The sequence below is a fragment of the Bombina bombina genome, chromosome 5, assembly GCF_027579735.1.
Source record: "Bombina bombina isolate aBomBom1 chromosome 5, aBomBom1.pri, whole genome shotgun sequence".
NCBI lineage: Eukaryota > Metazoa > Chordata > Amphibia > Anura > Bombinatoridae > Bombina > Bombina bombina.
In genome coordinates this window covers 19,886,162-19,912,081 of record NC_069503.1, presented here as the reverse complement: position 1 = coordinate 19,912,081, position 25,920 = coordinate 19,886,162, and the positions used below count along the sequence as shown (strand labels likewise).

Sequence of the window (25,920 nt, the reverse complement as noted above, 5' to 3'; positions counted from 1 at the left end):
AGCTAATTGATTATAAGTTCCATATAATATGTCTATATATCTGTATTTTTATTTTATCTTCTTTATTAATGTCAAATGAGAACTATTTATTATATGTCTGCATGAAATAAATACATATCCTCATATGCACCTGAGTAGTTGTTATTTTTAGGCCGTGTATTGTTAAGTAAATCTGTCTAGTCTGGTTAAGGGTCAACAAACAGCATCTCCTCTCTGCATTTAAAGGGGCAGTTTACCCAAAATTGTTCTTCCCTTAATCTTTTTTCTAATGAACCATTTTACCTGCTGCAGTGTATTAAATTGTTAGTAGCTCATTTCTGCAGTTAAAAATATCTGATTTAGCCTGTGGTATCCCAACCTATAATGAAAGTTTCTATACTTAAGTATAGGCTATTGACAAGTTATGTGAACACAACAAGCAGAAAAAAATACACTTCCAGTGGGGTGTAGAAAAGATAAGTAATAAAATGTTAATTTTCCATCATTGTCTCTAAATATTAGGCTTTAATTTACAGACAGATAGATAATATAAGGAGTGTGTGTGTACAGAAAGTGATAGAATATAGAGATCGGATTTTACCCGCAAGCAACACCCATTTTAAAAGCTTGTGCAGCCCCACCCCCTGGTCTTGCTCAACCAATAACATGAGAACAGTGCTTGATTTAAAGGACCACTACAGCAGAATATCATAATCAATAAATGCATTATAAATAGACAATGCAAAGCTTTTAGTGTAAATTTCACGAGTAGCAGAATTTTTTTCTAAAAAATTGCAGTTAGCTTTATTTTTTATTTATTATTTATTTTACTTCTAGTCTGTGAATCTTGTATATTCTCTGTAGTAGCTGGTGCCTCAGATAGTGTGCATATAAACAGATTATGCACATTTAGATAATGAATGTGAACTGGAAACTTGTGTGCGCTGAATCATGAAAGGTTCATTTTGACTTTAGAGGTTCTTTAACTCCACTACTGCTGCTTCTTAAAGGGATATCATTATACACATAAGGAGTCTGATAATCAGCAGAATTTTATTAATAAATAAGTAAAACTATACATTGTTACAAAAACACTCCCAGATGGGCTATAGAAATGGATCATTTTCAAAACATTTATGCAAAAAAGCTAGTGTACAATGTCCCTACATAGCACAATAATGAGCCTCCAGGTTCCAGACCCATCTCAAAATTGTCATAAGTAACACCTAATACATTATCTTTAAAGCTTTGAAATAAAGACTTTAAATGTGAAACAGCATTATTAACCTAATAAAATAGATTGTATCATCATCAAACTAAGTTTAATAAACAAAAACATTTGCTAAACCGCACTTAATAAAATTATCACACAAACACAGACTGTATCATCTTCAAACTAAGTTTAATGAACAAAAACAAAATAATCACACAACAGACTGCATCATCATCAAACTAAGTTTAATGAACAAAAACAAAATAATCACACAACAGACTGTATCATCATCAAACTAAGTTTAATGAACAAAAACAAAATAATCACACAACAGACTGTATCATCATCAAACTAAGTTTAATGAACAAAAACAAAATAATCACACAACAGACTGTATCATCATCAAACTAAGTTTAATGAACAAAAACAAAATAATCACACAACAGACTGTATCATCATCAATCTAAGTTTAATGAAGAAAAACGTTTTTTTACTTGCATTTTTCTGCAAACAGTTCTCTGCATTGAGTCTGCATCTAAGGGAAGTGGCTGCTAGATCTTGTTCCATTGCTCAGGTCTGGTTATACACTGATTAATTTTTGCTGCAACACAAGCGGACAGCTCCACCTACTGGCTATTTTAATGTATGCATGTGCTAATGCTTTTAATAGCAGTCAATGCTTTTCAATAGCAGTCACATGACTGAAAAAAAGGGCGTTATTCTGAAACGGCGCAAATTGACCCATCGTAAACCGAGGGCCACCTGTATATATATATATATATACACACACACATTTATGTGTGTGTTGTTGTAATAGTTTATTTTAGTATATTTGACATGTTTTGTTATAATATTATCCCTAACATTTTACTTCAAGTATCAAGGCACACTAACGTTTTTAGCATTGTTACGTATTGCGCTAGGGCCACCGTATCCATTGAAAGTATCGGTGCCCTAAAGAGATGCCAGACGCACTAAACATTCTCTGGTAGTTCTGTTTTACCCTGGACTTATAATACCAGATTGCGTGGTAATCTTTGTGCAATTGCTTGATATTGATAGAGCACCCTACGCTATTAGTAATGCTCCTTTTGTAATCAGAGCTATAATGTTTACTTTATAAATATATATATAAATAATAATAATAACTAGTATTTATTTAGCGCCTTCTTTCTCCCAGTGGGACTCAAAGCGCTTTTTCAGCACTTGCTCTTGGAATTAACCAAATAGGCAGCTGAATAGTAATAGTTGTTATTATTACCCAATTTATTGGTAATCATTTTATCGACCTGGGAAGGATAAAGGGCTGAGTCGGCCCTGCCAGGATTTGAGCCTGTGACCTTGGATCTTTTAAACAGGCTTTTTATTTTGTAGTCAGGGCATTTACCAACTGAGATACCTCACCGGCCATATTTATTTATATACATACATACACACATATTTGACTTTAAATTATATTTCTAGATGTCTGCTAAAATAACACGCACTATGTATTTAAAAGCATAGTTATGTCATGTGACTAAAGCCATTTTAATTTTTCTATGATTACTTGATTATTTTTTTTTACATTTGCTCCATTTGTGTAAAACCTTTCCCAAGCTCTGTACATGTATAATGTTTCCCTCCTGTGTCCCTTCATGGTATTGTAAACTACTTTGGTATTCAAATCATTCCCACACTCCTGTGTGAGTCCATTCATGATGTTTCAAAGTTTTTTTGTAGGCAAATCCTTTCCCACACTCTGCACATGTATATGGTTTCTCTCTTATGTGAATCCTTTGATGAATAAGCAAATAAGATTTCCGTTTAAATCCTTTCCCACACTCTGTACATGTATAAGGTGTCTCTCCTGTGTGAATCCTTTGATGAGAAATCAAATCACCTTTTTGTGCAAATGCTTTCTCACACTCTGTGCACCTATAAGGTTTCTCTCCTGTGTGAGTCCTTAGATGATATAGCAAATGACTATGTCTTGCAAATCCTTTTCCACACTCTGCACACCTATAGGGTTTCTCTCCTGTGTGAGTTCTTTGATGATCTTGCAAATGTTGTTTACAGGCAAATCCTTTCCCACACTCTGTACACCTATAAGGTTTCTCTCCTGTGTGATTCCTTTCATGATTTTGCAAATTTTGTTTACAGACAAATCCTTTCCCACACTCTGTACAGGTATAAAGTTTTTCTCCTGTGTGAGTCCTTTCATGAAGTTGCAAATTTTGTTTACAGGGAAATCCTTTCCCACACTCTGTACAGGTATAAGGTTTCTCTCCTGTGTGAGTAATTTGATGATTTTGCAAAGTATGTTTATAGGCAAATTTTTTATTACACTCTCTACATGTAAACGGTTTCTCTCCTGTGTGAATCCTTTGATGTGTAAGCAAATAAGCTTTCTGTTTATATTCTTTCCCACACTCTGTACAGGTAAAAGGTTTCTCTCCTGTGTGAGTCATTTCATGATATTGCAAAACATTTTTATAGGTAAATCTTTTATTACACTCTCTACATGTAAATGGTTTCTCTCCTGTGTGAATCATTTGATGAATAAGCAAATAAGCTTTCTGTTTATATCCTTTCCCACACTCTGCACAGGTATAAGGTTTCTCTCCTGTGTGAGTTATGTGATGATTTTGCAAAGCACGTTGTTGTATAAATCGTTTCCCACACACTGCACAGGTAAAACGGTTCTCTCCTGTGTGAGTCTTTTCATGATTTTGCAAAGATTTTTTATAGGCAAATCCTTTTCCACACTCTGTACAGGTATATGGTTTCTCTCCTGTATGAGTCCTTTGATTGAGATCTTTTGTTAATGTAAAAGTCTTTTCACACTCAGTAGAAGTAAATGATTTATCTCCTGTTTGCATCATTATGGGGTTTGTATTAGCAGTAAGTGAATTGCTATACACAGGGTCACTCATTACTGTTTGCTGTCTCACTGTCACCTTGCAATGATTACTGGGATACATCAAATTACTGGCTATTTGCGGCACCCTTTAGCTCAGTCAGGCTCAATCAATTAGTTGAGTGATCCACCCTGGAATGTTGTCTATATGGGAAAAACAAGGGTAAGTTATTGTTTTCTTAAGAATTCAGAATAGATTTTCTAACATTCACTGACAAATAATTATAAAAATGTATTTGTGTGAAAATGTCCCTTGGTTTATGGTTTATGACACAAGAAATTAAATTCAAAAAAAGTTTTAAGAGATAAAAATAACTAATGAAAAGTTATGTGAAGAAATAAAAAAATAACTTAAAGAGACATTCCAGCCAAAATTGGAATCAACGTGGATGCATTTCAGTTTTGTATAGAAGCATTTTTGTAATATAAATGTATTAGCAAAACATATTCTTATAAAAGCTATAGCGGTTACAAAAGTGTATTTAAATATGCACCGTGCACCAGAACTTGCTCAGAGAGCTTAAGATGCTTGTACCATCTGGTAAGAAGTCAATTTGTTAATTGCTGAGATGATACAAGCCCTACTGGCTCTCTGAGCAGCTGCAGTATTTAAAATGCTGGTACACTGAGAATATCTAGCTATGCTTTACATGCACGTGCAAACACTAAAACAGTGATATTGTTTACTAGAAGCATTTTTGCCAATATATTGCAAATAGTTTTCTTTCTAAATATTGTTTTGTGGTACTTTCAGGATGTAAGCAATACAGCTTGTGTATCATATCATTTAGAGCAAAGGAAATGAGAGACGGTCTCACAGATTTTTGCAATGCTTACAATAACAATAATAGCTTTATTTCACAATTGGATTATATAGAAGCCCACAACTCTATAATTCTTGCAATAGCTTTATAGGTTATAACTATGTTACTTATGAAAATCTAAGTTACTTGTACTTATATTCTACAATCTAAGCACAATCTAATACAACAAATAATACATCACAGTTCCACCGTGATTCTTATAATCCTTTATCCTAGATAGTGGCGATTGGGAGAGGTCTTTTGGGCAATCGGCCAGTAGATGGTGGTCTTCAGAACAACACTGCCTGATGCGTCCATCAGCACGTACGATCTCTCGACATATTGCTCAAAAGTACCCTTCTTTATACTGTTAACTTATGTAATAGTTCTGGCACCAATCCACAGACATATGAGACACTCCCTGTAGGTTGGACTAAAGCCCAAGCATCTGGCCAGCTGACATTTAGCCTCACCCAAGCTATCGGGTAGTTCTGGGCTATCCCTGACATCAATCCTAACACCCTTGTATTTTAGGTTCTCCCCTAGCCCAATGCATGTCTGCTGTATAATATTAAGCAATCATTTATGTTAAAAGCAACATGTAACACTATTTTTATTCATATTATAACAACAATAATAATATGGTACCTAGCACACTGATAATAATAATATAACTTAACCCTTTAACGTAATGAACACAGCATACAAATAAGCATTGCTAATAAGATATTTGATTCCCAGTCAGTGTGCGTTATCAAGATGTCCCATCACAGTGTCATATCTCCCAGCCCACATCTGCTGCAGGGCCCCCCTTGTCAGAGTTACGCTTGTACTCTGTCTACCTCTAACTCCTTATCACTGATACATATCAGTTGTTTACCAGTCCCGCGTGACTAAGTGAAATACAGTGTAGGTTACTTGCAATCATTTAGTTTAACTCTGTTATAGGCACAGGGGCCAATTTATTAGTGCGAGCGGACATGATCCGATATAGTGCCCTATGTACATATAACAATAATAATAATATGGTACCTAGCACACTGATAATAATAATACAACTTAACCCTTTAACGTAATGAACACAGCATACAAATAAGCATTGCTAATAAGATATTTGATTCCCAGTCAGTGTGTGTTATCAAGATGTCCCATCACAGTGTCATATCTCCCATCCCACATCTGCTGCAGGGCCCTCCTTGTCAGAGTTACGCTTGTACTCTACCTCTAACTCCTTATCACTGATACATATCAGTTGTTTACCAGTCCCGCGTGACTCTGTGAAATACAGTGTAGGTTACTTGCAATAATTTAGTTTAACTCTGTTATAGGCACAGGGGCCAATTTATTAGTGCGAGCGGACTTGATCCGATATAGTACCCTATGTACATATAACAATTTGATTGAAAACAATTAAAAAATAGTTAGAAACAATAGAGTAAGTGCCCCTCAGGAGAGAGGGGAATACCAAAACATTTAAACACAAAAAACTGTGTATTAAAAGTCCCAAATTATATAAAAAGTCTTAATAAGTGATGATATCCTTAACAAATGTCCTGTGTAACAGATCCGGTGCCCTTGTGAATCCAATTACTCCTTTGTGTATGATGGGGTATCCAAGAGATCAAAAATCAAAATAAAGACAGTTTTAAAAAAATATATGATAAAAATAAAAATATTTATTTTAGATTTAATGTAGACTCGAGCATATTAGAATAAATTCACAATAAATCAATATCCTCTTTATATATCAGAACTACATGTCCCAGAATTCCATCATGCAACCGGCTGTGACCTCAGAGCCGGAACCGGAAGTGAAAGAGTCAGTAGCCACCATCTTTATTAAGGGCATTAGAGGATTGCCATTATACATGTAATGGCATTTTAAGGCGGGAAATTACAGGAAGTAAAAGAGCCAGTGGCCACCATCTTTATTAAGGGCATTAGAGGGTTGTCATGATACATGTAATGGCATTTTAAGGTGGGAAATTACAGGAAGTAAAAGAGCCAGTGGCCACCATATTTATTAAGGGCATTAGAGACTTGTCATGATACATGTAATGGCAATTTAAGGCGGGAAATTACACCCATCTTGATTGGTCCCTATAGACTATTTAAGCCATACTTTTACCAGCAGTAGACATCTTGAGAAAGGCCCAGCTTTGGGGCTGAAACGTGTTGATGTACATGTTATAAGTAGTCACTGATCGAGTTTACATATAGGGTAAGCCTATTTTCAATCAAGTTTATAATCATATTAGCGTTATTGCACTATTTGATTTTTGTTTCTCACAGGTACTGCAATTTTTGGATCCTATTGGATTTCTTATTCACTTTTTTCACTTGATTCACTTTTCTCCAATTTTTTTTTTTTTTTATCATATATTTTTGATAATCGTCTTTATTTTGATTTTTGATCTCTTGGATACCCCATCATACACGAAGGATTAATTGGATTCACAAGGGCACCGGATCTGTTACACAGGACATTTGTTAAGGATATCATTACTTATTAAGACTTTTTATATCATTTGGGACTTTTAATACATATTTTTTGTGTTTAAATGTTTTGGTATTCCCCTCTCTCCTGAGGGGCACTTACTCTATTGTTTTTAACTATTTTTTTATTGTTTTCAATCGAATTGTTATATGTACATAGGGTACCCTAGTTTATGTGAATGTAATAAATGTATTTTAATATTATTCTGTTATTCTTATACTTTATCCTATAGCTGGCGCTCACTCTTTTTGTATTTATATATTTTTTTTTTTAGTTTTTAGGGGTCTCACTTTGGGAGCTTTTATCTGTTTGGATGTTGGTGCTGTATATGCACTTTTAAACACTATGATCCAATATAGTGTATCATGTCCGCTGCATGTCGATAAATGCAGACAGCATACGCTGTCGGCATTTATCATTGCACCAACAGTTCTTGTTAACTGCTGGTGCAATGCCGCCCCTGCAGATTCGCGGACAATCGGCTGCTAGCAGGGGGTGTCAATCAACCCGATCATATTCGATCGGGTTGATTTCTGTCCGCGTCCTCAGAGTAGGCGGACAAGTTATGGAGCAGCGGTCCGTAACGGAGCTTGATAATTCAGCCCCACAGTCTCTTAAAAGCACAGATTTACAAGTTAAAGCAAGTGTTGAGGAATACTTACAGCCATTTTCCTTACAAATATGTAATTCATCTACATGTATTTACATTTTCAACAAAATGTCCCTTTAATCTGAAGTAGCTGTGTTTAACAACATCCCAGATAAACAAGAGCTTTAAACCAGCCACATTCCCTTGTAGAAGGCAACACCACACATTCAGTGCCAGTAAAATCATTTGTAAGTTTTATATAAGAAATAAGCAAAATAAAATGCACAAATCAAATACACAAATACAAATACATAAATACAAATACATAAATACAAATACACAAATCAAATACAGTACATAAATATAAATACACATACAAATACACACAGATACAAATACATAAATACAAATACATAAATACAAATACACAAATCAAATACACAAATACAAATACACAAATACAAATACACAAATACAAATACACAAATACAAATACATAAATACAAATACACAAATCAAATACATAAATATAAATACACATACAAATACACAAATACATAAATACAAATACACAAATACAAATACACAAATCAAATACACAAATCAAATACACAAATACATAAATATAAATATAAATATATAAATATAAATACACATACAAATACACAAATACATAAATAAAAATACACAAATCAAATACATAAATATAAATACACATACAAATACATAAATACAAATACATAAATACAAATACACAAATCAAATACATAAATATAAATACACATACAAATACACAAATACATAAATATAAATATATAAATATAAATACACATACAAATACACAAATACATAAATACAAATACACAAATCAAATACATAAATATAAATACACATACAAATACACAAATACATAAATACAAATACACAAATACAAATACACAAATACAAATACATAAATATAAATACACATACAAATACACAAATACATAAATACAAATACACAAATACAAATACACAAATCAAATACACAAATCAAATACACAAATACATAAATATAAATATAAATATATAAATATAAATACAAATACACAAATACATAAATACAAATACACAAATACATAAATACAAATACACAAATACAAATACACAAATACAAATACACAAATCAAATACATTAACATTTCCAGTGCTGATTGCTAAACCAAAGCAGAAATCAACAATGTCCAGCACAATGTGAAGCCTTTTACAGTGGTGCAAGCTGTCAGAGGTTCCACATCAACAACGTCCCAGCATACGATAGTGAACAAGTCCAAAAGACTTCTAAACCCATAAATTTTAAATGGTTTTTATTACTTTGGTGGAAAAGTTGGAAATGTCTCGCTACACTGCTAGTAGTAATTTCATTTTCTATAGCTCTTTTATGCTCTTTAAGTCGTTCTTTTTTTTCTCTATAGGTTTTTCCTATGTAATACATGGGACAGTTGCAAAACACTATATATATTACACCTTCTGATCTACAATTCACTCTCCCTATAACCTTATGTGTAGTACCCCATTTATCAACAAAATAGGAGGTTTGCTGCATGTTTTTACAAACTGAACACCGTTTACATTTCAAATCTCCATCTTTTTGAGAAACTTTGCCTAGCCAATTCTGTTGTTCGCTATATGAAGTTCACCAGTACAGGGGTTATACAACTCTAGCAGCTCCCTCTTTTTGTCTACAGTTTTTTCCTCTGTTCATTCAATTATCATCATCCAAGGAGAACTTTGTGTTGATGTCCTTCAATAATATGAATTAAATGCACCTATGAGTTTTTTTCAGTGCACATATATAACTTTCTTTGGACATTACCAACATTATTTACCTCCCGGGATGGTATTATTACTGAGGTCATATGACTAGTCTATCTGTGTCGACACATTTTGTATCTGTGGTTACAACTTTATCTATGTGTTTATTATTTTTTCTTATTTTCTTTTTATTTGGGGATTTGCAACTCTGAATTTAGCGGTAATCAATAAATGGTTTGATTTAGCACAGGTTTCTGTATCTGTGTGGTTTTTCACTTTGTCTAACTGTTCCTACTTTTTTGGAGCTTTTAATTTGCCTTTCATTAATCAGTGCTGGCTATAGTAGACTTTGTGGTTATTGAACCATTTTCTTTTTTGGAATTTATCTAATATGGAACTACTGTCTAGCACCCCTGGCCTGCTAAATATTTAAATTGCAGATCAGGGTTGATTACCTAGGCCCTTATAATAAATGGTGCTGTGAGAGGCTTCTCTTTTATATATATATATATATAATCTACCAAAATATAGACAGATCTAACTCCTTATTCATCCCAATTGAAAGCATTGTTTCTAGTTTAGTAATCCAAAATGCTTCCCTTTGTTTTAGATGTAAGCTTCTATTCCCACCCCTTCTCAGTGGTTTAACGTGATCTATCACTAGAAATTTGAGTTGGCTCACATTATGTCCGGCCTCTACAAAATGTTCAGCAACTGGATTCTTAATGTATTTGGTATGGATATTTGACTTATGCTCAGTTATTCGGTCCAAGACACTTCTCATTGTCTCTCCTATATAGCTCCGCCCACATGGGCACTTAATCATGTATATGGCAAAATTGGTATTACATGTGAAAAAAACGTTGATGAATAATTTCTTCCCATTCCGTGAATGGAAGAACACTTTACCTTTGTTCATATTGTTGCAATTGCTACATCCCAAACAGGGATAACATCCATGTTTTTGTTCAGTAATATACGTCTGTTTGATGCTACTGGGACCTATATCCAAATTAATAAATGTATTTCTCAAATAACTACATCGAATAATATGCAGGCATAAAAAAAGTTTGAAACTCTTGGATGTTCAGATTGCATTTTCTTAGAATATACCAACATTTTCTTAATATAGATACAACCTTGGGGCTCAAATGATTATACTGCATAACACAGACTAAACTGTTCTCTTTAGACTTCATCTTAACCTTTGGCTTTGTGAAATCCTCTTTGCTCAATGTAAGCACATCCAAAATCTCTTGTGTAATTAGAGTCTCAGGATAACCCCTATCTACAAACTTTTTACACATCTCCCTCAGTCTTATTGGTACAAGGGTCTCATCTGAGACAATTCTCTTTACTCTCAATAACTGACTACGGGCTAATTACTTTTTCAATTTAATTGGATGGGCACTTCCAAAGTGTAATAGATTATTTTTGTAAGTGGATTCCACAAACAGATCAGTCTCCAAAGTCTGTCCAACTTTATATACACTGGTATCCAGAAAGTCAATTTTCTCTTCACTGTGTGACAGACTGAAACTGATCTGTATGGTGGCAATGTTGATTTCTCCCACAAATTAATATAGGTATCCAATGTTGCCCCATAGGGATCCAATCTTGCCAAACCAAAGCAGGTTATAGTAATTTTTAAGCATTGTAGTTCCTCTTTAAATTCAGTACACTCATTGTGAGGTAACCATGCAAATTATATCTTGTTTTTTATCAGAGCAAGCGCTTATAGAGAAGGGTTATAGTTTGCAATTTAACCAAATATGGGGGAAAATATATTTTGTCATTTTTAAAAGTGTACATAGTAAATAACGCAGCTGAAGCCATTATTTCCTTAATATATCAGACACAATGTTATGAGCCTATATGTGATACCCTCAAAAGCTTAAATGGATATTATATTGTAATTTTCTTCCCTTAGTGTGTTTCCAATAACTTTTTATACCCCACAGGGAGGTTTATAAGTGATAATGGTTTTGTATCCATAGCTTTTCTAAAGAGAATACTTATGTCTTTATATTTTCAGTATAGGTGACAGTTTCAACAGGTAAAAGCAGCTATTTGAAATGACAAAATTAAGGTAAAGAAGAAAATATATCAATGGAAACACATTTAAGGGTAGGACATTTTAAAGTACAGTGCCCCTTTAAAATATAGTACTATAAATGTTAGTAATTGAAAACTAGGAGTGTTTATCACGTTGTACCATCTTATTTATCTATAAAATAAACAGGAATAAAATGCCTGACATAAAGAGATTAGAGAATCTGGGAACCAATCAAAATTCTTATTTCAAAAAAGGGTCCAAGCTTATTTTGATAATGTTTGCATGTTCCTATCCCTGTCAAACCTCACTTCATGTAGTAAACACTAATAATAATAATAATAATAAATAATAATGATAACACTGATAATAAAATTATTATTATTAATAATAATAATAATAATAATAACACTACTACTTCTACTACTACTAATAATAATAATAACACTAAAAATAATAATAACACTGATAATAAAATTATAAATAATAATAATAATAATAATAATAATAATAATAACACTACTAATAACAATAATAATAACACTAATTATAATAATAACACTAATAAAAATAATAATAATAATAATAATAACACTAATAATAATAACACTAATAATAATAATAATAACAATAATAACACTAATAATAATAATAACACTTATAATAAAAATAATAAAACTGATAATAAGAATAATAACACCAATAATAATAATAATAATAATAATAATAATAATAATAACACTAATAATAATAATTATAACATTAATAATAATAATAACACTAACAATACTACAAATAATGACACTAATAATAATAATAACACTGATAATAATAATAACACTAATAATAATAACACTAATAACAGTAATAATAACACTGATAATAATAATAATAACACTGATGATAATAATAATAATAACATTGATAATAATAACACTGATGATGATAATAATAAAAATAGTAATAACACTTATTGTAATAATATTAACACTAATAATAATAATAATTATAACAATAATAATAATAACTCTAATAATAATAATTATAACACTAATAATAATAATATTAACACTAATAATAATAAAAATAATAATATTAACACTAATAATAATAATAATATTAATAATAATAATAATAATTATAACAATAATAATAATAACTCTAATAATAATAATAACACTAATAATAATAATTATAACACTAATAATAATAATATTAACACTAATAATAATAATAATAATATTAACACTAATAATAATAATAATAATATTAACACTAATAATAATAATTATAACACTAATAATAATAATAATAATAATATTAACACTAATAATAATAATTTTAACACTAATAATAATAATAATAATAATAAAAATAATAATAACACTAATAATAATAATAATAATAATAATAATAATAATACTACTAATAAAAATAATACTAATACTAATAATAATAATAATAATAATAATACAAATAATAATAACACTAATACTAATAATAATAATAATAATAATAATATTAACACTAATAATAATAATAATAATAAAGTATAAAGGCAGATTTCTTACTTTAGAGAAACAAGGAACCATGAGCCTTGATATCAATAACAAAATGAGGTTAGAAGATGCTCCCAGGTGATTGTTAACACTAACATTGCTGCTAATTACTACAATGGTCACTTAGCAGCTATAAGGACATACATGAGAAATCTGAAGATACATTTCTATGAAGATGGGTTTTATATGCTTTTTTAAGTGTTGCTGGACAACTTATAACAGGACCAATGATGTGAGATTTCTGTCTTTATTATGACAAAAACAGCACCACAATGCAAATTATTTGAAAGAGGAGGATTGCTGATGTGAAATTTAGGATCTTATATTCCTCTATGAGTTCTTGTGAGTAACAAAGGATATTTGCCAGCAATATAAAACCATGTGTATGAATACAAAGAAAAAATAAAGATGGCATCTTCATTTTCATTCAATTAAGCAATAGTATTTTATATGAAAATAGGTATTTATTAATACACAGGACAACCTTTTGTTTATCCCAGGCATTAGTTAGTCCATAAAATAGACTTTTGCTTATCCCAGGCATTAATTATTATGTAGAAAAGTATATTTATCCCAGGCATTAATTATTACATAGAAAAGTATATTTATCCCAGGCATTAATTATTACATAGAAAAGTATATTTATCCCAGGCATTAATTATTACATAGAAAAGTATATTTATCCCAGGCATTAATTAGTATGTAGGATAGCCTTATGTTTATCCCAGACATTAATTAGTATGTAGGACAGCCTTATGTTTATCCCAGGCATTAATTAGTATGTAGGAAAGCCTTATGCTTATCCCAGGCATTAATTAGTATGTAGGGTAATCTTATGCTTATCCAAAGCATTAATTAGAATGTAGGATAACCTTATACTTATCCCAGGCTTTAATTAGTACTGTACGTAGCAAAGCCTTATGCTTATCTCATGCATTAATTAGTATAGTGGATAGCCTTATGCTTATCCCAGGCATTTATTAGTAGGTAGGATAGCCTTATGCTTATCTCAGGTATTAATTAGTATGTAGGACAGCCTTTTGTTTATCCCAGGCATTACTTAGTATATAGCATAGCCTTATGGTTATCCCATGCATTAATTAGTATGTAGTATAGGCTAATGCTTATCCCAAACATTAATTAGTATGTAGGATAGCCTTATGCTTATTCCAGGCAATTATTAGTACGTAGGATAGCATTATGCTTATCCCAGGCATTAATCAGTATATAAGATAGTATTATGATTTTCCCAGGCATTAATAAGTATGTAGGATAGCCTAATGCTTATCACAGGTATTAATCAGTATGCAGGATAGCCTTATGTTTATCCCAAGCATTAATCAGTATGTAGAATAGTCTTATGCTTAACCCAGGTATTAATTAGTACGTAGGATAGCCTAATGCTTATCCCAGGCATTAATCAGTATGTACGATAGCCTCATGCTTATCCCAAGCATTATTCAGTATGTAGGATAGCCTAATGCTTATCTCAGGCATTAATTAGTACGTAGGATAGCCTTATGCTTATCCCAGGCATTAATTAGTACGTAGGATAGCCTTATGCTTATCCCAATAATTAATTAGTATGTAGAATAGCCTTATGCTTATCCCAGGTATTAATTAGTATGTAGGATAGCCTTATGCTTAACCTAGGCATTAATTAGTATTAAGGATAGCCTAATGCTTATCCCAGGCATTAATCAGTATGTAGGATAGCCTTATGCTTATCCCAAGCATTAATTAGTACGTAAGACAGCCTAATGCTTATCCCAGGAATTAATTATTATGTAGGATAGCCTTATGCTTAACCCAGGCATTAATTATTACGTAGGATAGCCTTATGCTTAACCCAGGCATTAATTAGTATGTGGATAGCCTTATGCTTATCCCAAGCATTAATTGGTACGTAGGCTAGCCTTTTGCTTATCCAAGAAATTCATTAGTATGTAGGATAGCCTTATGCTTAACCCAGTCATTAATGAGTACGTAGGTTAGCCTTATGCTTAACCTAGGCATTATTTAGTATGTGGATAGCCTTATGCTTATCCCAGGCATTAATTAGTACATAGGATAGCCTTATGCGTATCCCAGGCATTAATAAGTATGTAGGATAGCCTTATGCTTAACCCAGGCATTAATTTGTATGTGGATAGCTTTATGCTTATCCCAAGCATGAATTAGTATGTAGGATAACCTTTTGCTTATCCCAGGCATTAATAAGTATGTAGGATAGGCCGTATGCTTATCCCAGGCATTAATTAGTATGTAGAATAGCTGTATGCTTAACCTAGGCATTAATTAGTACGTAGGATAGCCTTATGCTTATCCCAAGCATTAATTAGTACGTAGATTAGCCTTATGCTTATCCCAGGCATTAATTAGTATGTAGCATAGCCTTATGCTTAACCCAGGCATTAATTAGTACGTAGGGTAGCCTTATGCTTATCCCAAGAATTAATTAGTACGTAGAATAGCCTTATGCTTATTCCAGGTATTAATTATTATGTAGGATAGCCTTCTGCTTAACCCAGGCATTAATTAGTATGTAGGATAGCCAAATGCTTATCCCAGGCATTAATCAGTATGTAGGATAGCCTTATGCTTATCCCAAGCATTAATTAGTACGTAGGATAGCCTAATGCTTATCCCAAGCATTAATTAATATGTAGGATAGCCTTATGCTTATCCCAGGAATTAATTATTAAGTAGGATAGCCTTATGCTTAACCCAGGCATTAATTAGTACGTAGGATAGCCTTATGCTTAACCCAGGCATTAATTAGTATGTGGATAGCCTTATGCTTATCCCAAGAAATAAGTGGTACGTAGGCTAGCCTTTTGCTTATCCAAGGCATTCATTAGTACGTAGGATAGCCTTATGCTTAACCCAGGCATTAATTAGTATGTGGATAGCCTTATGCTTATCCCAAGAAATAAGTGGTACGTAGGCTAGCCTTATGCTTAACCTAGGCATTAATTAGTACGTAGGATAGCCTTATGCTTATCCCAGGCATTAATTAGTACATAGGATAGCCTTATGCGTATCCCAGGCATTAATTAGTATCTAGGATAGCCTTATGCTTAACCCAGGCATTAATTTGTATGTGGATAGCCTTATGCTTATCCCAAGCATGCATTAGTATGTAGGATAGCCTTTTGCTTATCCCAGGCATTAATTAGTATGTAGGATAGCCTTCTGCTTAACCCAGACATTAATTACTACATAGGATAGCCTTATGCTTAACCTAGGCACTAATTAGTAGATGGATAGCCTTATGCTTATCCCAGACATTAATTAGTATGTAGGATTGCCTTATGTGTATCCAGGCATTAATTAGTATGTAGGATAGCCTTATGTGTATTCAGGCATTAATTAGTATGTAGGATAGCCTTATGCTTAACCCAGGTATTAATTAGTAAGTGGATTTCCTTATGCTTAACCCAGACATAAATATGTACATGGATTTCTTTATGCTTAATCCAGGCATTCATTAGTAGGTAGGGTAGCCTTATGCTTACCTCAGGTATTAATCAGTATGTAGGACATACTTTGCTTATCCCAGGCATTAATTAGTATGTAGTATAGGCTTATGCTCATCCCAAACATTAATTAGTATGTAGCATAGCCGTATGCTTATCCCAGGCAATTATTAGTATGTAGGATAATCTTATGCTTATCCCAGACATTAATTAGTACATAGGATATCCTTATGATTATCCCAGGCATTAATTAGTACATAGGACACCCAGGCATTAATTAGTATGTAGGATAGCCTTATACTTATCCCAAGCATTAATTAGTACATAGGATAACCTTATGCATATCCCAGGCATAAATTAGTATGTAGGATAGCCTTATGCTTATAACAGGCATTAATTAGAATGTAGGATAGCCTTATGCTTATCCCAGGCAATTATTAGTACATAGGATAGCCTTATGCTTATCCAAGGCATTGATCAGTATGTATGAAAGCCTTATGCTTATCCCAAGCATTAATCAGTATGTAGGATAGTCTTATGCTTATCCCAAGCATTAATTAGTATGTAGGATAGCCTTATGCTTACACCAGGCATTAATTAGTATGCAGGATAGCCTTATGTGTATCCAGGCATTAATTAGTACGTAGGATAGCCTTATGCTTAACCCAGGTATTAATTAGTACGTGGATTTCCTTATGCTTAACCCAGACATTAATAATTACGTGGATTTCCTTATGCTTAACCCAGGCATTCATTAGTAGGTAGGGTAGCCTTATGCTTAACCTAGGCACTAATTAGTAGATGGATAGCTTTATGGTTATCCCAGGCATTAATAAGTACGTAGGATAGCCTTATGTGTTTCCAGGCATTAATTAGTATGTAGGATAGCCTTATGCTTAACACAGGCATTAATTAGTATGTAGGATAGCCTTATGCTTAACCCAGGCATTAATTAGTATGTGGATTTCCTTATGCTTTTCTCAGGCATTAATTAGTATGTAGGATAGCCTTATGCTTACACCAGGCATTAATTAGTATGTATGATAGCCTTATGCTTATCCCAGGCATTAATTAGTAAGTGGATAGCATTATGCTTATCCCAAGCATTAATTATTACATAGGATAGCCTTTTGCTTACCCCAGGCATTAATTAGTATGTAGGATAGCCTTATGCTTAACCCAGGCATTCATTAGTAAGTGGATAGTCTTATGCTTATCCCAAACATTAATTATTACATAGGATAGCCTTTTGCTTATCCCAGGCCTTAATTAGTATGTAGGATAGCCTTATGCTTAACCCAGGCATTCATTAGTAAGTGGATAGTCTTATGCTTATCCCAAGCATTAATTATTTACATAGGATAGCCTTTTGCTTATCCCAGGCCTTAATTAGTATGTAGGATAGCCTTATGCTTAACCCAGGCATTAAAGGATTACTTTATGTTATAATTTTTAAGCCAAACAACTAACATATTAAAGTTAATAAACATTAATTAAAACCTACTGAACTATATTTTCTCCAAAACAAAGTTTCATAACATTATAAAAGTTATATATTTTATTCCCCGATGATGTCACGTTACCCTGCCCACTATTTTCAGCACTGAAATTGTGTTTAAAGCGCCATTTTGAAACCTAGGTATTGTAAACGGATTGGTACAGAGCAAAGGATACCCACGGAGTGGGTTTGGAAAACAATTACATTTGCAGACAAGATTTCTGATATACGGTAGAGATATGTTAATGAAATGCTATTGATAAAAAGCGTATTTGGGATAGTTAGTTAGTAACAGGCATAGAAAATATTTACTTACAGTGGCCCTTTAATTAGTACGTAGGATAGCCTTATGCTCAACCTAGGCATTAATTAGTACATAGGATAGCCTTTTGCTTAACTTAGGCATTAATTATTATGTAGGATAGCCTAATGCTTATCCCAGGCATTAATCAGTATGTAGGATAGCCTTATGCTTAACCCAGGGATTAATTAGTAAGTGGATAGCCTTATGCTTATCCCAGGCATTAATTAGTACGTAGGATAGCCTTATGCGTATCCCAGGCATTAATTAGTGCATAGGATAGCCTTATGCTTAACCAAGGCAATAATAAATATTTGGATAGCCTTATGCTTATCCCAAGCATTAATTAGTACGTAGGATAGCCTTTTGCTTATCCCAGGCATGAATTAGTACGTAGGATAGCCTTATGTTTATCCCAGGCATTCATTAGTAAGTGGATAGTCTTATGCTTATCCCAAACATTAATTATTTACATAGGATAGCCTTTTGCTTATCCCAGGCCTTAATTAGTATGTAGGATAGCCTTATGCTTAACCCAGGCATTCATTAGTAAGTGGATAGTCTTATGCTTATCCCAAGCATTAATTATTTACATAGGATAGCCTTTTGCTTATCCCAGGCCTTAATTAGTATGTAGGATAGCCTTATGCTTAACCCAGGCATTAAAGGATTACTTTCTGTTATAATTTTTAAGCCAAACAACTAACATATTAAAGTTAATAAACATTAATTAAAACCTACTGAACTATATTTTCTCCAAAACGAAGTTTCATAACATAACATTATAAAAGTTATAATAAATATTTGGATAGCCTTATGCTTATCCCAGGCATGAATTAGTACGTAGGATAGCCTTATGTTTATCCCAGGCATTAATTAGTACATTAGATAGCCTAATGCTTATCCCAAGCATTAATCAGTATGTAGGATAGCCTTATGCTTATCCCAAGCATTAATCAGTATGTAGGATAGCCTTATGCTTATTCCAAGTATTAATTAGTACGTAGGATAGCCTTTTGCTTATCCCAGGCATTTTTAGTACGTAGGATAGCCTTATGCTGAACCTAGTCATTAATTAGTATGTGGATAGTCTTATGCTTATCCCAGGCATTAATCAGTATGTAGGATAGCCTTATGCTTATCCCAAGCATTAATTAGTACGTAGGGTAGACTTATGCTTATCCCAGGCATTAATTAGTATGTAGGATAGCCTTATGCTTAACCCAGGCATTAATTATTACGTAGCATAGCCTTATGCTTATCCCAAGCATTAATTAGTATGTAGGATAGCCTTTTACTTATCGCAAGCATTAATTAATATGTAGAATAGCCTTATGCTTATCCCAGGCATTAATTAGTACTTAGGATAGCCTTATGCTTAACCTAGGCATTAATTAGTACATGGATAGCCTTATGCTTAAACCAGTCATTAATTAGTACGTGGATTTCCTTATGCTTAACACAGACATTAATTAGTACATGGATTTCCTTATGCTTATCCCAGGCATTAATTAGTACGTAGGATAAGTAGCTCCTCCCCCTCTGAAGAAGCGTTTTTGTGACCCCCGCGTCAGGGGTCTTTTGGAGTAGCTGTGTCTCTCCGTTATTTTATTTTGCTTACCATGCTCTAAGACCTGTCTCCCAGCAATATATTTTGATATTCAAGCCTTGCAGTTAGCTTAAAACGATAACGATAATGATAATTTCATTCTAGCCCTCGTAATATAAGGGCTTTATCTGATAGTCCAACATAGTTACTGCTGGCTAATATTATTCCCAATGATACTAATGGAATGGGAGTTTCAGTGCTTTTGCTGGTTTAAGTGCTTTTAAATTTGAGCTCAAGCCATTTGTATGCATGTGTTTTTCTCTTAGTTATATATATATATTTTTTCAATAAAGTTATTAGTGTGAATAAGAACCAAAATACTACTTATGCCGTTTATGTAAATCTCTAACACGCAGAATTATAATGGTATAACGCTTTAGCTACTTATACTTAATTGTATAATCTTTTACAATTACTTTGTTAGTTGCCAATTGTCCTTAGCTTTGACTCTGCGGCAGGTAGTATTACTATATATATATATATATATATATATATATATATATATATACTCAGAAATTATTCTATATATTATATAATTATATGTCTCCTGTTTATTAATATTCTGCCTCCCCCACCCTAATTTGTATTCTAAACTAGTACGTAGGATAGCCTTATGTGTATCCCAGGCATTAATTAGTACATAGGCTAGCCTTATGCTTAACCCAGTCATTAATTAGTACATGGATTTCCTTATGCTTAACCCAGACATTAATTAGTATGTGGATAGCTTTATGCTTATCCCAGGCATCAATTAGTACATAAGATAGCCTTATGCTTATCCCAGGCATTTATCAGCATGTAGGATAGCCGTATGCTTATCCCAGGCATTAATTAGTACGTTGGATATCCTTATGCTTATCCCAGGCATTAATTAGTAGATAGGATAGTCTTATGATTATCCCAGGCATTAATTAGTACATAGGATAGTCTTATGATTATCCCAGGCATTAATTAGTACATAGGATAGCCTAATGCTTATCACAGGTATTAATTGGTATGTAGGATAGTCTTATGCTTATCCCAGGCATCAACTAGTACATAGAATAGCCTTATGTTTATCCCAGGCATCAACTAGTACATAGAATAGCCTTATGTTTATCCCAAGTATTAATTACTACATAGAATAGCCTTATGTTTATCCCAATCATTAATTATTACATATGATAGTCTCAAGTTTTTGCCAGGCATTAATTAGTACATAGGATAAACTTATGCTTATCCCATGAATTAATTAGTACATAGGATAGCTTTATACTTATCCCAGGAATTAATTAGTACATAGGATAGCCTTATGCTTATCACAGGCATCAATTAGCACATAGGATAGCTTTATGCTTATCCCAGGAATTAATTAGTACCTAGGATAGCCTTATGCTTATCACAGGCATTAATTAGTATGTAGGAAAGCCTTATGCTTATCACAGGCATTAATTAGTACATAGGATAAGCGTATGCTTATCCCAGGAATGACTTACCGGTAGTACATAGAATAGCCTTATGCTTTACCCAGGCATTAATTAGTATATAGGCTAGCCTTACACTTATCACAGGAATTAATTAGTATGTAGTATAGCCTATTGGATGTTTTTAAATCACTCAATCCCAATTTTTAATTAGTCAAAAGCAAGAAATTATTTTACTTTAAATACTAATCATCCAATAGAAAATGATTACCCTTTAATATGCGCCTAAGTTAGAGCAAGTGATATTAGCCCTCCACTGAATAATATTACAAGAGCGCACTTCTATAGGCTCCAAAGTTAGCCTCATTCTGATGCTGTCAGAGACGGCACAGAACCTAATTACAGCAAAGGGGGAAGGTAGCACAACAATTTTAAATATAAATGTATATGATTATATATATGTATGTGTTAATATGTGTATTTACACATATTAACACATAAATATATATGTATATATGCATATACATATGTACTTACTGGGAACACACAGTTCCCCATAGACCGCAATGTAAAGGCTCATTTAATGTGTTTTTTTTTTTCTAACACCCCAATCCTGCCAACGTTACCCCCAAAATACTGCTTAGTGCAGTATCTACTCTCATGGGCTAATGTTTTTATGTGACATTATAGATAGGTACACAGCACGGTATGTTACATTATTATTACTACATCTGTCTGCCACAGATATCTACTCTCATGGGATACAGCTAATGTTTTTATGTGACATTATAGGTAGGTACAGAGCACTGTATGTTACATTATTATTACATCTGTCTGCCACAGATATCTACTCTCATGGGCTACAGCTAATGTTTTTATCTGACATTATAGGTAGATATCTGTGGCACATCTGTCTGCCACAAATATCTACTCTCATGGGCTACACAGCTAATTGTTTTATGTGACATTATAGGTAGGTACAGAGCACTGTATGTCACATTATGATTACATCTGTCTGCCTCAGATATCTACTCTCATGGGATACAGCTAATGTTTTATGTGACATTATATATAGGTACAGAGCACTGTATGTCACATTATACTTACATGTGTCTGCCACAGATATCTACTCTCATGGGATACAGCTAATGGTTTTATGTGACATTATAGGTAGGTACAGAGCACTGTATGTCACATTATGATTACATCTGTCTGCCACAGATATCTACTCTCATGGGCTACAGCTAATGTTTTTATGTGACATTATAGGTAGGTACAGAGCACTGTATGTCACATTATGATTACATCTGTCTGCCACAGATATCTACTCTCATGGGATACAGCTAATGGTTTTATGTGACATTATAGGTAGGTACAGAGCACTGTATGTCACATTATGATTACATCTGTCTGCTACAGATATCTACTCTCATGGGCTACAGCTAATGGTTTTATGTGACATTATAGGTAGGTATAGAGCACTGTATGTCACATTATGATTACATCTGTCTGCCACAGATATCTGCTCTCATGGGCTACACAGCTAATTGTTTTATGTGACATTATAGGTAGATATCTGTGGCACATCTGTCTGCCACAGATATCTGCTCTCATGGGCTACACAGCTAATTGTTTTATGTGACATTATAGGTAGGTACAGAGCACTGTATGTCACATTATGATTACATCTGTCTGCCACAGATATCTACTCTCATGGGATACAGCTAATGTTTTATGTGACATTATATATAGGTACAGAGCACTGTATGTCACATTATACTTACATGTGTCTGCCACAGATATCTACTCTCATGGGATACAGCTTATGTTTTTATTAGACATGTGCATGGTGAAAAAATTCGGTTTGGTTCGGTTCGGATCGATTCGGAATTTTTCGAAGTTTGGTTCGGATCGATTCGAATTCAGAAAATTTTGAATCTATTCGTTTCGGATTCGTTTCTGATTCATTCGGATTCAAAAAAATTCGGCTGGATTCAGTTCGATTCGGTTCGGAAATTCGGAACGGAAATTCGGAATTTCGGTAAGTGTTAGGTGGGATTAGACTAGTATTATGTACTGTATATTAGGTGTTAACCTAACATACTGTACAATACTAGTGTAATCCAATGGCCATCCGAATTTACGAATAAATTCGAACTAATTCGGATGTATTCGGAAAATTCGGCAGTATTTTAATTCGGAAATTCGGTTCGATCCGAATCGCCGAATTTGCCGAATTTTCCGAATTTCCGAATCGAACCGAACCGAATCGCACATATCTAGTTTTTATGTGACATTATAGGTAGGTACAGAGCACTGTATGTCACATTATACTTACATCTGTCTGCCACAGATATCTACTCTCATGGGATACAGCTAATGTTTTTATGTGACATTATAGGTAGGTACAGAGCACTGCATGTCACACATCTGTCTGCCACAGATATCTACTCTCATGGGATACACAGCTAATGTTTTTATGTGACATTATAGGTATGTACAGAGCACTGCATGTCACACATCTGTCTGCCACAGATATCTACTCTCATGGGATACAGCTAATGTTTTTATGTGACATTATAGGTAGGTACAGAGCACTGCATGTCACACATCTGTCTGCCACAGATATCTACTCTCATGGGATACACAGCTAATGTTTTTATGTGACATTATAGGTAGGTACAGAGCACTGCATGTCACACATCTGTCTGCCACATATATCTACTCTCATGGGATACAGCTAATGTTTTTATGTGACATTATAGGTAGGTACAGAGCACTGCATGTCACACATCTGTCTGCCACAGATATCTACTCTCATGGGATACAGCTAATGGTTTTATGTGACATTATAGGTAGGTACAGAGCACTGTATGTCACATTATGATTACATCTGTCTGCCACAGATATCTACTCTCATGGGATACAGCTAATGGTTTTATGTGACATTATAGGTAGGTACAGAGCACTGTATGTCACATTATGATTACATCTGTCTGCCACAGATATCTACTCTCATGGGATACAGCTAACGGTTTTATGTGACATTATAGGTAGGTACAGAGCACTGTATGTCACATTATGATTACATCTGTCTGCCACAGATATCTACTCTCATGGGATACAGCTAATGGTTTTATGTGACATTATAGGTAGGTACAGAGCACTGTATGTCACATTATGATTACATCTGTCTGCCACAGTCTGATGTGTGTGTATAGATGACAGTGGGACTGCAGGGCCAAGGGTCTCAGAGTCTGATGTGTGTGTATTTAAATTAAATTAAAATCTAAGTTTACTCTAACAAAAAAAAAACTAACATTACTTAAAAATAAAAAACCCCTACTATTTACACACAAAAAACTACCCTTACAAAAAAAAAAAAAAAAAAATTACCAAAATAAAACAAAATATTCATATTCTAATACTCCAAAAAAGCATCGACAGGGAGCTTCTCATCATGTGGTCTCCAGTTGCACACTTAAGATTGAATGCAAGGTAGGTACCCCTGTATTATATATGCAAAGGATACCCTTGCATTACTATTGGCTGATTTGATTCTTCATATTCAAATCAGCCAATAGGATGAAAGCTGTTTTCTTTTATCCTATTGGCTGATTTGAATTTGAAGAATCCCCCCTATATAAGAGGTACCTTGCATTCAATCTTCAGTATGCGGCTGGAGACCTCATGAAGAGGACGAAGACTTTACAGGTTTTGTTTTATTTTTTGGGGTGTTTTTTTTTTAAGATTAGTTTTTTTTTTATGGGCAGAAAAGGAGCTGAATGTCCTTTAAGACCAATGCCCAGCAAAATGCCCTTTCCAGGCAATGGGTAGTTTAGTTTTTTTTGAGGGGTGGGGTTTATAATGTTAGGAGGGAATTTTTTTATTTTATGTAAAAGAGCTGTTAACTTTAGGGCAATGCCCTACAAAAGGACCTTTTAGGGGGTATTGGTAGTTTATTTTTAAAAGAGGTTTTTTTTTTATTTTGGATAGTGAACAACTGAGGTTGTGCCAAGTTTCAATGCAAATGAAATGATGAATTATGGAACATTAAACTGATTTGACATTAAGCCATTCACATTAAAATGTTTTAGGATTACAAAAAAATAGTTAAATGTGAATATCTTAAGTGTCCTGAAATTTTCAGAATATGTTTGAATAGATGGATTAGTGCATTGTGTGAAGTTTGGGGGAAATTGGTTAACGTTAAGTCACATTAAGCTCCCCAAAAAACAAGCTTA

General features: G+C 33.3%; 1 protein-coding gene across 1 annotated transcript in view; it reads right to left on the bottom strand.

The window, feature by feature from the left end:
• Positions 1-1,795: 1,795 nt before the first annotated feature.
• The window catches only part of LOC128661242 (gastrula zinc finger protein XlCGF57.1-like), a 133,348-nt gene continuing 109,223 nt past the window's right edge, over positions 1,796-25,920 (bottom strand). The window contains exon 2 of the mRNA XM_053715521.1: positions 1,796-3,833. Coding sequence (XP_053571496.1) covers positions 2,860-3,833 — 974 coding nt within the window. The 3' untranslated portion in view covers positions 1,796-2,859. The remainder of the gene's footprint in view (positions 3,834-25,920) is intronic.